The sequence below is a fragment of the Eumetopias jubatus genome, unplaced genomic scaffold (assembly GCF_037043125.1).
Source record: "Eumetopias jubatus isolate StellerSeaLion01/CBP00866 unplaced genomic scaffold, mEumJub1_p1.0 scaffold_13, whole genome shotgun sequence".
In the NCBI taxonomy this organism is placed as follows: Eukaryota; Metazoa; Chordata; class Mammalia; order Carnivora; family Otariidae; genus Eumetopias; species Eumetopias jubatus.
Genome location: NW_028274819.1, coordinates 42,520,167 through 42,533,580, shown reverse-complemented (window position 1 = coordinate 42,533,580; position 13,414 = coordinate 42,520,167). Strand labels below are relative to the sequence as shown.

General features: G+C 37.9%; 1 protein-coding gene across 1 annotated transcript in view; it reads right to left on the bottom strand.

Moving 5' to 3' along the window:
- The window catches only part of SOX6 (SRY-box transcription factor 6), a 384,265-nt gene that overhangs the window by 77,736 nt on the left and 293,115 nt on the right, over positions 1–13,414 (bottom strand). The window contains exon 9 of the mRNA XM_088018068.1: positions 4,158–4,307. Coding sequence (XP_087874194.1) covers positions 4,158–4,307 — 150 coding nt within the window. The remainder of the gene's footprint in view (positions 1–4,157; positions 4,308–13,414) is intronic.

Here is a 13,414-nt window from a genome sequence, read left to right as displayed (position 1 = left end):
TGAATTCGAGTTTACTGGACTCCAAATCCCAGGTCCCTTTTCTATTAAACTATCAGAGAAAATAAGTCATTTGATAATGTAGTGAATTTTTTTTTCTTGGTAGGAAATAAATAATCTGGCACATCTCTGTTGCAATCTACATTTGTCTATATCTAGACATAGGAGGGGGTCTCAGGAAACACGACTGCATCATTATGCCTGTCAAAAATGTCTTCCGAGGGGCTCCTGGGTGGCTCAGTCATTAAGCGTCTGCCTCTGGCTCAGGTCATGATCCCAGGGTCCTGGGATCGAGCCCCGCATCGGGCTCCCTCCTCCGCAGGAAACCTGCTTCTCTCTCTCCCACTCCCCCTGCTTGTGTTCCCTCTCTCGCTGTGTCTCTCTGTCAAATAAATAAATAAATAAATCTTTAAAAAAAAATGTCTTCCGTGCTTGATTACAATTTACTTCTCTTTACTCTGCACTCAAAGGATATTTAGACTAATTTGTTCCTTTACTCCTATCTAAATAACAGTGATTTATATGCTAGGTATATAGTTTTCTCCATGTTTCTTTTATTTGGAGTTCACTGACCTTCTTAGGTATCTGAGTTCAGACTGTTCTTCAAAGTTGGAAATTTTTCAGCCATTACTTCTTCAAATATATTTTTCTGTTCCTTCCTGTTCCTTCTGAGGCTCTGGGTGCATACATTAGGCCAAGTGATGTCCCACAGCACTGACAGGCTTCTTTCTATGTACTTCATTTTGGGTAGCTCCATCATTCTGTCATCAAGTTCACTAATCTTTCCTTCTCTGACGTCTAATCCCATCAGTACTAGTCCAGTATACTTTTCAACTCAAAAACTGTATTTCTCATCTCCAGACATTCCATGGATGTGTTTCACGTCTTGCCTTATAATGCTCATGTTTTCCTCTATCTTCTTAAATATACGGAGCTTATAGCATCTCTTTTTTTCAGCTTTGACTATACCCCAGTTATTTATTTTTATAATTCAATGATTGCCACTTCTGCCAACAATGCCACTGGGCATAGGAAGCATCTACCAACTCCCAATCAAGTAAATTCTTTTTCACCATGGCAGTCCCGATATTGGTTCTCACAGCATGCCCTGGCCTGAAAGAAATTTCGTGGGTGTTTTTTAGGAGGAAGATTTGCCTACCTCTTCATTTGGCTACAGTTGGCTGACCCTCTAGTAGCTGTTTTTACTGTCTTAACTACTAATTCTATCATCTGTGCCATTTTGGGGTCTGTTTCTATTGATTGACTTTTCTCCTCATTATTGTTCATATTCTCTTGCTTCTACAAAAGCCTGGTAATTATTGAACGGATGCTATACACTATGAATTTTTACATTGCTGGGTGTTGGAGTTCATGTATTCTTTCAAATATTTGTGGACTTTCTTCTGAGACACAGAAAAATTTGGTCCTTTCTAGGCTTGCTTTTAAGCTTGTGAGGTAGGTTCAGAGAAGCCATTAATCTAGGGGTAATTTGACCCCATTACTGAGGTAACACCCTTTGGGCAACACTACTTGATACCCCGTATGTCAGGAGATCTTTCCACTCTGGCTAATGGGAATACAAACCACTCTCAGTCCTTTGTGAACCTTGCAATTGCTTTGCCTGCTACATCTGGTATTCTCCCCTGGCCTCAGAGAGTTTCCTCATATGCATATGCTGATGAATATTCAGCTAAATACAGGGGAATCTTCTACAGATTTTCAGTACTCTCTCTCAGTGTGCAGCCCCCTCCTCTCTGGTACTCTACCTCACAAATTCTGCCTACCTTGGTGTCCCAAAACTCTGAACTCTATGTCTCTACTCAGGGAGCCTGCCATGTTCCATGTGGATAGCCCTACTTGCCCTCTGACCTAGAAACTACCTCTAGACAGTAAGCTGGAATAATCGTAGTACTTGCCTCACTTGTTTCTCTTTTCTCAGGAATCACTGTTCTATATTCCTATTGCAAATGTCTGAGAATCATTGTTTTATATATTTTGTCCTATGTTTCAGTTGCTTAAGCTGGGAGACTAAATCTGATCCCAGTTCCTCCACTGTAGCTGAACATGGAAATCCTCTAGGTATTCAGTTAGGCTCTCTCTTGGTATACAACTGGATATTTCCATTACAACCACTACCACCAACACCACCATCATCTTCTTTATTACCATCAGATCACGATCATCACAGTCACTATACTTACATTTATGGGGTGAATACTCACTATCTGCTAGAGGATTTAAGACTTATAATATTAACTCCCATTTTTCAGAGCAGAAAACTAAGGCTGAAAGAAGTTAAGTAACTTGCCCAAAGTGACACAGATGGTAAAAGTGGTAGAACTGAAATTTGAACAACAACAAAAAAAACCATTCTAAGTTCTGATGTTGATAATTATAGTAGATAAAAATTCTGAGGGAAAGAAGGTATATAAGACCATCTATGTTTAATTTTGTTACCTTCAGCAAGCTATGCCCTATGTCATGTGGTCACGTTATATACAGAGGGAAAGCAATGGTTATAGACAGAATCATATTTTAGTGACCATAATCCTTTCAATTACCAATTCATGAGATTACTCTCAGAACTTCTTCAATAATAGGTAGCAGTTATTTTTTTTTATTTAAAACATTTGCTTTATGTCTCGATCTATATATTTTTACCCACACATACAATAAACAATCTAATAAGTATAAAGAATGTTTCCTTTGTTATTAACATAAAATATGGTCAAGTCAAATTATATAGAGAACTGCCTAAGAATTTGCATGTGGTCAAGTGAGTAATAAAACTCAGTTGGCCCACAAAGCTGGAATGGTAAAAGCAGATGTAAACTTGAATTTAACCAGGGAACATTTTACTCATCTAGTAAAGGCTTGGTTTGGTGCAGTTCCATTTGGCCAAGTCACTTCTAAAATGACTTTTTCATGTTAAATATCGAATATTCAATACCTCAAGTCAATAATGTTTGATATGTCCACATTCTAACAACTATAATTAAACAAAGTGCTTTGGTTTGACTTGTAGTGTTCTGACTCTTACTCACAAACAGAAACTCTTGGGACACAAAATAGATAGCCTGTTTCCATAAGTCATGCTACCTTATTAAATGTAAGCTGCCTATTGTCATACCTCAAAATTTCTAACAACAAAGCATAAACGTTCATCTATTTCTTTGGAGAATTTAAAGCATGGCGGCATTAAATTAATTCCTATCTGCACATTATAGAAAATAAAACAATTTCAGTGGTTTTGCAGCAGTTGATTCTGTTTTGTTGGCCTTAGATGTTTCCCTTGTGAAAATTTAATACCTGCAAATTTTCTCCAAATGTAATACTTTGGGCACATTACAGTAATACCTCCGTGCTTAGACTATCCCTCTAAGTAGGTAAGTCAGTGATACAAAACAATTGTTTCTCTGAACTATATTATAAAAACCAACTGGTACCGCCTGTAGGTATCAGCTGCAGCACAAAGTTGGAGCATATCATCCATTTCCCTCTGTCATCAAATACCTCCTAGGTGCCATGTTTTAAGGCACTGAAAATTAGTGAGAAGAGGCATCTACCAATGTCCCAGCCATAACTTGGAAGAGCCTGTTTGTCCTCGCACAACTACCTGGCATCAAAGGATGAATAGATAATGACACCGCTCATTCCTCAGAGCCCACATTAACTATTCTTGAAGAAGAGACCTTTATCAACAAACCATATGAAGTTCAGCAGTAGATTCTTTTCTGTCCCCCTTTTTTTTTAAATCTAAAGTTTTGAGAACCTCCTTTTCTGCTACTATAAGTTGGCTCCCACCTGTTTAAGGAACTTCGAAAGAAAGTATCACAAGTCCATGACAAAGACTAGAAATAAAACCGTGGCCACTCATGCCAGTGAACATTAAAAAATAAAAGCCAGAATCCAAAGGGGAAAAGCTTCTGAGAAGTGAATCTGCAGATTTAGGTAAAGATCTCACAATATGGCACTATTGTCATCCAAAGGGAAACACCTGTTTCTCAGTGCTCAATCATGAAATTTACCATAAAGAGGAGCATTTGGGGTTCCTTTGTGCTGCTATGCTTCCTGCAGTTTATTCCCACCCCAGCCTGGCTCACTACTTTTCTTGTGAAGCTGTTTTCCAAACTGTTTTCACAATCCTGCAAAGTAAGTACCTTAACTTGAGTTACAGGGCTGGTCCCTCTCTTTTCATTTTTTATCCCGGTAGGTGAGACTGCCCCTGCTGGGTTTGGTGGCTGAGGAGCTGATGGCATCTTTGCTCCAGGTGACACCTGCATGCTGGCCAGCTGAGCGGCATAGAGCTGCTGCAAAACAGAGAAGACAAACATTATCTTTTTAAAGGCAGCTGAAATTGAGTTTCGCAAAAAACTTACCATATTGTTAGATAACTATTTCTCTGACAGCCCTACAATTTCTCTTTCACTGTTTTTTAAAGGGGAAATAAGAGAGACCAAATAATACAAAGAAAGGGTACTAGCATGAGAGCCATTGTCCTGGTCCTGCTCCTTCTAGCAATAACTCTATGAACCTGAACAAAGGGTTTGAGTGCTCTAGAACTCAGTATCTTTGGTACAAAAAGGAATTTGACTAAATGGTTTCTATGATTCATTCTAGTGCCTAAAATTGTTATAAAAAGTTCTTCAAATGTCAGTATGTCCATTCATGTAATTTTAATATTCATGAAATAACTAACTAATCTGAACTTTCCTAGGGATTCCTGGAAGAACATTGTTCTTATTCAATACTGACCAAGCTTCTCTTGGGGATGCTGATCCTTCTGGATGATAAGAATGCTGCCCTCAAGATCCCCGAGGCTCAACAGCAGTCACTGTTTTCTTGAGGTCTTATTTCTAGGTAGCATATAACATAATCCTCAAGAGAATATAGCCAGATTCTTGACCAAAAAATGAAATGAAATGGAATGAAATGAAATGAAATAAAATAAAGCTTCTTTTTCCTAGCACAGCATGTTAAATCCTTAACTGTTGATTTATTAGCTTTTGGGTGAAATTGGTAATAAATGAATGTGTTAATCTGCTATGGTTAACCAGAATTCAGATACCTGAGGTATCTGACCATTTCCAAGCACTATTTAATGCTTGGAAACTCCATTCAAATATTTTCTTTTCTTCTTATAATCAAGATTAAGCCATTACCTTGATAGTCATATTTCTATCATAATAAATAGAAAGCTTCCTAGTTCATCAACCACAGAGAAAATAGCTCAAACTTTGCCATATTAGTAAGGGAAAAAAACAGGTGGTTTGTATGTAATTTCCAGCTTTACTATCATTCAGATGGACAAATAAAAAAAATTAACAGTAATCAAAAACAGACCTTTCAGCACATGTAATTAAATGAAAGCTTAATAAAGAATAATTTGCAAGAGCCAGATGTGCTTATGTCATGATTGTTGCTTTCTTTGGAACAATTTTTCTAATATAACAAGCCTCTAAAGAAATTAAAGTTTCATAATTCTGTATGTGCAATGACTCAGTGGCAAGAAAAATTCACAAGTAAGAATCGGTCAAATTGCTAGAACTTGGGGAGAAAAGGCTACCAGAATCTTCTGTTTTCTTTTTACTCTGTGGTATCCTTTTCCTTTGAAATTCACCCAGGTATCTCCAAAGGGGGGGCAAGTGAAGCTTCTGAAATTTTTCTGCTTGGATAAAACCACTGAAGAAAAGTTTTATACTGAATGGAGTGAAGATGGTTGAGAGCTGAAAAAGCGTGGGCCACACAGTATCTGGCGTTGTGACCAATATGCCCTCCTACTGAGTATTAAAGAGTCATGAAATCTTAGAGAGGCAAAAGTCCTTAGGTGTCATTTATGCCTTCATTTTCCCTCAATAACTCACAAGATCAGGAGAAAGTCAATTTTACTCAATTTTGACTCCTCCAGGGAACTTCAACTAGGGAAAACACAGAAAAACAAATCCTTGGGAACGAATCTGTATTTAAAAAAGCTGACTAAATTCAGAAAGTCTTCGGACTGAACAATACAGTCGTTTTTTGCTTTTTAGAAATAATATTAATTGCTTCCTCTAAAGCTTTGAAAACCATTTATTTCATATCTCTTTCTAGTGGTTTGTACCTAAGAGAGGAAAGATCCCAGAAATACTGAGATTCCTCAGGGTTCCCTGTGAGCTGTGATCACTGGTCATGGCAAGAAGCAGCATCACCACGTACCATAACACTTACAGAGCTGGGCCAACTGGGTATCAGATAAGATGGAGTAGAATAAGCCTTGAACTAAAAATCAGAAAATAGAGCCCAATATAAACATAGAAGGCGCTCACAAAGGTAAAAATTGTCACATCCTATCTAACAAAATATATATATAATATATAATTTTAGATGTAAGTACCATGCTTTTCAGACTAAAGACTTCAGATCTGACCTAGATAAAAAGAATGCCATTCACTGAATAGGTGCAGCTTTACCAAACGATTTCACAGACAGCTCATCTTCTAAGCCAACATTAATTGAATATATTCTATACGCAAGTCTCCGTGTTAGAAACTGTGGAGGAATCAAAGTCTTGGAACAAGCACATAGCTTTGGAGAAGATGTAAGATATAGATCCTGAACACTTGATGTGCACCTTTTTTGTGGTACCTATCACTTTTTTTAAACCTGTGTTTAGTTGTACACATATGTCTTATCATGCTGGATAGACCATAAGCTTATTGAAGTCATGATCCACCTGATTATTTGAATGCCTAGCAGCAAGAATAGTGCCTTGCAAATAAAAGATAACCAACCAATATTTTCTGAATTAACATACTATATAAAATCACTGGATGTTAGGAAGGAGAGATATTCTCTATAAATGAGGCAACAGAAGTGGTATATGAAGATATTTAATGAATAATTTTATGCTCCTGAGTTTAAAAAAAAAAAGGAAAATAAACCCAGCCCAAATTAAATCACACTGTTTCACAAGAAATTAATCTTTTGAAGTCATTTGTTAAAATGTTAACTAGAAAGCTTTTCAATAACTGCTAGCTTCAGTCACCTGTCTCAAACTTTTCTGACACAAATTCTACTGTTGAGTAGCAACTGAGGGGTAGTACCAATTTTTCTTTTCAGCCTAGTTACTTATTTAGTTTCTCTAAATGCTACTGCATCCTTTTTTGGAAGAACATAAAATATGAGTTATTCAAATAAATAGCTTTAGTTCAAAAACTCCTTTGCAGGCTAATGGTTTGGGAAAGAGAAAGGTTAAACTCTGATAAACTATTGCATAAGAGTTTACAAAAGTGTCATTCCACATAGGATTCCGAGATCATAGTTCATAGTCACAATGATGAGGATAAATATTCATTTCCAAACACAGTTGAGGTTTATAAAACCAACAATGTAGTAAAGCTTATAACAGGCTTAGCCAGAGTCTCACAAACATTTAAGCTTTGGTGAAGACTGTTCCTGTAAATATAGATTTTTTCCATTTCAATTTTGAAAAATGTTCAGTGATTATTTGGGATATTGTTTCTTTGTCCAAGATTTATAAAAGACATGCAGTGCATACATGTAAAAAACGAGCCTAGCTAAATATTTTTTCAAAATTATAAAATCACACGTATTTTATAGGAGCATTTTAAGAAATGCTTTTACTATTTTATGGCTAAAAATATTCCACCTTTATTATTATTAGTTCAGGTTTAATAAAGTAGCCAGTATTAAGATTTTGGTACGTTGAAAAATGCCACATTTAGCTCCAGAACTGAAAGGGTCTTACCAGATCATTTAGTCTAGTCTTACCTCCTCCTTCTACTAATGAGTGGAGGACTATAGAAGAGAAGTGCCATGCTCAAGACGGCATAACTAGTTAGTATTGGTATTAGAAGAACACTCTAGCTCTCATTTCAACATGACCATTTAAAGTAGAAATGACTATATGATGAGCCAACCATTGCACCTTGCAGGCACATTTCCAGCATTGATGAATTTGTTCAATGGCAAATCTTTATCAAATGCTTATTATTACCTAAACATTACGCTAAATACCAGAGGTACAACAGCAAGCAACTCTGAAACAGCCCATGCCTTAATGGAGCTAGAAAGAATAACTGATATTAAATAAATGCTTAGACAGAACTATGAATTATGGTCAGGTTGAGTGTGAGAAAGAAAAATACAGAATGTCAAAAGAACATTGAACAAAGGTGTTTAACATAGTCTGGAGAATCAAAATAGCTTCTCTAAGGAAGTAATACTTTAAGTAAGAATTATCCAGGTGGAAAGGTTATAAAGAACATTCCAGAAAAAAGAACACTGATTATTATGGCTCTGAGGTAGAAAAGAAGATAACATTTCAAGAAACTCAAAAAAGGCCAAGGTGGCAGCACTATTGAGTGAGGGTGGAGTAGCATAAGAAGAGGCCAGAGAGGGGTAGAGTCTTAATAGGTCACATTAATCATTTTAGACTTTAACCCTCAAAAAAGAAGGATCTAGAAAAAGCAATGAACTAAAACTAAGACACCTAGAATCTTTCCCATGCTTTACCACTAACTCATTGACCAATCTTTTAAATGAATTAGATTAAGAAAGTCCTATGAAGAGCTCACAAATCCATAAATATATACCTCTAATACTGCTTCTAGAGTTCTGTGTCCTGAGACTAGCCTTCAAGAAAAACCTATCTTGCATTCGGATCCTAGTGATACTTTAATAACTAGGCCTACTTACATTCAACACAAATAATAGGTCTACCAAATTCAGCCTTATGGTGAAATTCTTGAGTGTCTTGGACTATATACACTAGTCTATGGTCAGGACCTGAAAAATGTACTCTGTCAGTCATTTTATAACACTACAGCACTTGGGAAGAGAGCCCTGCTTTAACCCCAGTGCAGCCAAATTCATGTCCAATTACAATGCGTAGTGTCACAGTGTACCTAATACTTAACATAATGTGAAATATACAGGTATATATATATATATAATACCTGCTTTCTATGATAAAATGATGTAAGATCTCCAATGGAGAGCCCCATAGAAAAAAAAGGTGCAAGGCCTGTATTCTCATAATTACATGATTTTCACATAACCACATAACCACTCATCCAGCCATTCAATCATCACCCTCATTCATTCATATGTTCATTCAACAAACATACATTGTGCACTCAGTCAGGTTCTGTGTCAGGTATTTTACATTTATTATTATTATTTTTTTAAAGATTTTATTTATCCATTTAGTTGACAGAGAGAGAGAGAGAGAGAGAGAGGGAACACAAGCAGGGGCAGTGGGAGAGGGAGAAGCAGGCCTCCCGCCAAGCAGGGAGCCCGATGCGGGGCACGATCCCAGGACCCTGGGATCATGACCCGAGCCAAAGGCAGTCACCCAACCAACTGAGACACCCAGGCGCCCCTACATTTATTATTTTATTTAGTTATCAAAATAATTATATAAAATGGGAATTATCTTTTTAGAGTCAGACTCACTTTAAAGCCCATGTGCTTTAAATAAGCTATACAGTGAATAGTAATGAAACCCATTTCCTGTGCCCAGCCACCAGACAAGAATCGTTGGGAGAAGAGAGATTCTGATGTTGCTGCTGCTCCAAGTTCTCAAATAGCAAACTATATTTCCAGATGTCTTGCAGCGACTTTCTCTCAAATGGCACTTCACAGTCCTCAAATACGGAAAGAGTTAATGGTACCACCAGCCACCTTGAAGGAGCAAGGGGCGCAATTTTGATCTAAACAACTCCCTTCTCCAGCCAATCTCTGAGCCATAAGAGAAGACACTCGAAATACCCTAGTGACACATATTTAATAGACTGATAAAGTAAAAGGAACTATGCAGAGTATAGGTTGAAATAGGAGAACTTGATAAAAATGGAAATTGACAGGGGCTTTAAATTGGCACCAGTATGCTCCAGTATATGGAAACCAACAGTAAAAAAGCAGGCACAGCTTCACACACTACATTCTCTTTGGAGTAAATTCTCCTGTGTTTTGTCATTTCAATTAGAAAGGGCATTTTAAAGTGGCCTGTCGGAATCTGGCCTAGAGAGAAAGAAAAAACATTTTCCTTCAAATACAACTAGCCTATTGGTGGATAATGAAGTAAGGAAGGGAGGGAAAATGCTATTCTATAAAAAGAGATTCAATAGGCACTACTGAAAGCTTTCAACCCCGACCCTTATATTTACCCCACTTGCTGTAGGCCCACATAATATCTGAGAACCCCAGACCCCTCGCCCTGGTTAACTCAAGATTCTGTTCTTGTGCACCACACACTACAGGGGGCAGGGGTGGGGAGTGGGGGGTGGCAATTAGAGATGTTGGAGGAAACAAGCAGGGTGGGTGAGGGCATCTTTACGGAAATGTCATTATTTACTTGACTGATGCTGCCTAACACTAGGCCCCAAGCCTGGCTCAGTTCTCCAGGGACATGCTGGGTTTTGTTACCTTCTCAAAACAATGCTGATGACCGTTCCTCTGCCTACCAAGCAAGGCATGCCATAAAGCTGGACAAGTTCAGCTGTGAGGCTATGAGAAGGCAGAAGGGAGACAGGGGTAATTAAGCAGCATGATTTAGTGCTTGTCCAGCACAGGGAAGAAAATATGTCAGTAACAAGTCATTACAGACTGGTTGGTGGGGGGGTGGTGCAGAGAAAGCTTAAAAATAATTTGAAAGAGATCACAAATACTTTTACTTCTCATAAACCTCCAATGTCAACAAAATGATCCAGGAAATATAGCTGTGGTTTCATGGAAGGAAAGAACTGAAGTTCTGGTTTTTTAGCATAGAAGGGACTTGTTTAGCTATATCCCTAATATTTGACACCAAGAAAATTGGCTGTAGGGATAGGAGATGAGAAGGAATAGGGGAAGAGCTACCACTCCCACTCCTCGCATTTGGGGTTAATTTCCAAGTCAGCCTCCTTGCTTCTCCTGCGATATTCTTTCTTTTCCTATTAACCCCTCTTGTTTGTCATAATCCTACTCATCTTTTGAGACTCAAGTCAAAAATCACTTTCTCCTTAAAGCCTTATCTGACCCCTGCCTCTTTTGTGCTCCCACCATATCTCTTCTACTCCTGTGTACTCTATGGAATGTCTTTTTTTCATGTCTTTATCTCCCAGCAGATTCTAAGCTCCTTAAGGGAAGGACTGAGTCTTATTTATGTCCCAGGGACCTAACATCATGCCTGACATTTAGTAGATGCTCTCCTAACACCGACCTCTAAAACTCCTTTATTTCCCTTCTTGTCTCTATCATTTTGGGATCATTATCATTTCTGCCCACACCCTTTTCTTTTCCTCACGCCCTGTCCAAAAGGAGCCCCAGAGATGGAAGTCAACCTTCTCTGTTTTGGTCCTCTTGAACCTATAAAGCATGTGGGTTCATAAGTCATGCACTGATTTTCTTGCAAGGAAACACCAGATAATACAATGTTAGCAGAAGAAAGAACTGTAAACATCATCTAATCCAATCCCTTTGCTTTACAGATGAGGGAAACGTCAAACCTATTGAAGGAAGGTGATTTGCATAAGAATACCAACTGGCAAGCAGTAGATAGAAGGAAATCTAGAACCCAGATTCACTACTTGCCCCCTCTGTGTTCACATGGACTCTTTTCTCCTTGTGTTCTGTTCTCTTAGGGAATTCAGTGCAAATAGAATATGTACATTTTATCTGAGCTCTTGATCTGGACTACATAAAAGGATTGTTTTCCCACCATTCCCCTAGAATTAAAAGAGAAATGTATCCTATATGTACTTCAAAAGTAATCACTGGGCAAAGAATAATTTATGTTGTAGAATATTATTTTAATATTTATTTTAAAATGAACAAATTTTAAAATGCAACTACAGTAATTAGCTTAAGGTAATTATAATCGTGTTAAGGTGTTTCCAGTTTTTTAAAAATGAAAGTTTATGCAAATACACATAAAAGGGCCAAAATCTGTTTCAGGTGAGAGTGGACCTATTTCACCTCCTTTAAGACTTGAGCTATTTGCCTTTCCACAACAACCAAAGGAAAAAGAGGACAAGCGTTGACTGTAAGCCATTGGAAAGCCAGGACCTGTTCAGTTCATTTCATTATCCCCTGCAGCCTGCTCAAGAATGTCAAGTAAGGAAAAATGAATTGAAGAAAGAGTTTTCCTGGCTAGAGATCCTCTTGCCTATTTTCTCAAGCATTGAGTAGCTCCTCTGACATAACCCATTGTGCTTATGGGGTGGGGAGGCAAGGGGAGAGTATGCTGGGTGTGGAGGAGAGGAGAAACTGTAAAAAAAAGAAAAAAGAAAAAAGAAAAGGCTAGAGGCTCAGGTCAATGGTCCTACCATTCTATGAAGAGAACTTTTTTTAAAAAATTCTGACTCCATCAGGTTGAGCGCCCAGGCAGTCATCTGCTACAACAACAAAACAAAACACACCAGAATTCCCTCTTGGATTACACCAATTATACTGGAATGAGTTCAGAAGAGCTTTTCCTCAAGGAACATAGTAGCACAGTGCAAATAACTAAGTATAAGCAAAGTGACCCCCAATAATTTTAACAAGAAAACTCGGTCTCTCCTTGCTTTTTCCAAGTATCTTTCTTTCAGGGTGCCAAATAAAGTCTGTAAATACATAATGCTTTATTTACAGAAATAAAGTTCAGTCATTGAAACAATTAGTACTTTGGTTCTTGAAGCAAGTTATTCAAAGAGGTGATAATGAGGGCAGTTGGAAATCGACATTATGGGAATGAATCTGACTGTTTTCCTTCTGTTTCCAAGAGCTGGGCAGACACTGCTGAAGAGACCCAGCTCTCTGAATGTGCTCCAAGTGGTACAGCTTGCATTCCTAACGCTCCTTTAACTCTCTCATCACAAAGCTGTAGCTCATCAGGGAAACCTAAACAAGTGCATCTTGACTCTACCAATAGGAAATAAAAACTCATCGAGGAGTCCAGAAGTTGGATTTGAAATCTAAGCATTATTTCCCGTGGTCTTTAAGTCACAGGGAAGTTTCAATGGGTATATATATATATTTGAGTACATGGGCTGGGTTCAGTACTTTTTAAGTAAATGAGTATATATTAGGTTCCTAATATTTAAAAGCATTGTTCCTTTGTAACCAAAAGGTGAATTTTGGTTCAGATTCATTCAAAAAGTATTTATTGAGTGGTTACTAATGGCCAGGCACTATTTGAGAAAACAGAAGTGAGCAGTGACTTTGGGGCAGGGAGAGGGGAGGAGAAGACAGAGAAGACGATAAATAACACGTAGGTACGCGTAACTTTGATGCTAATATGTGCCATGGAATATAAAGTGACCGGGTATATGAATATGGGGAAGGGGGGGGTTTTAAATATTGAGGAGGTCAGGAAAACTAAAATAAGGGGCATTTGAGTAGAGACCTGAAAGAAGCGAGGGAGTAAGCCATGTCACTACCAGGGGACAGCATC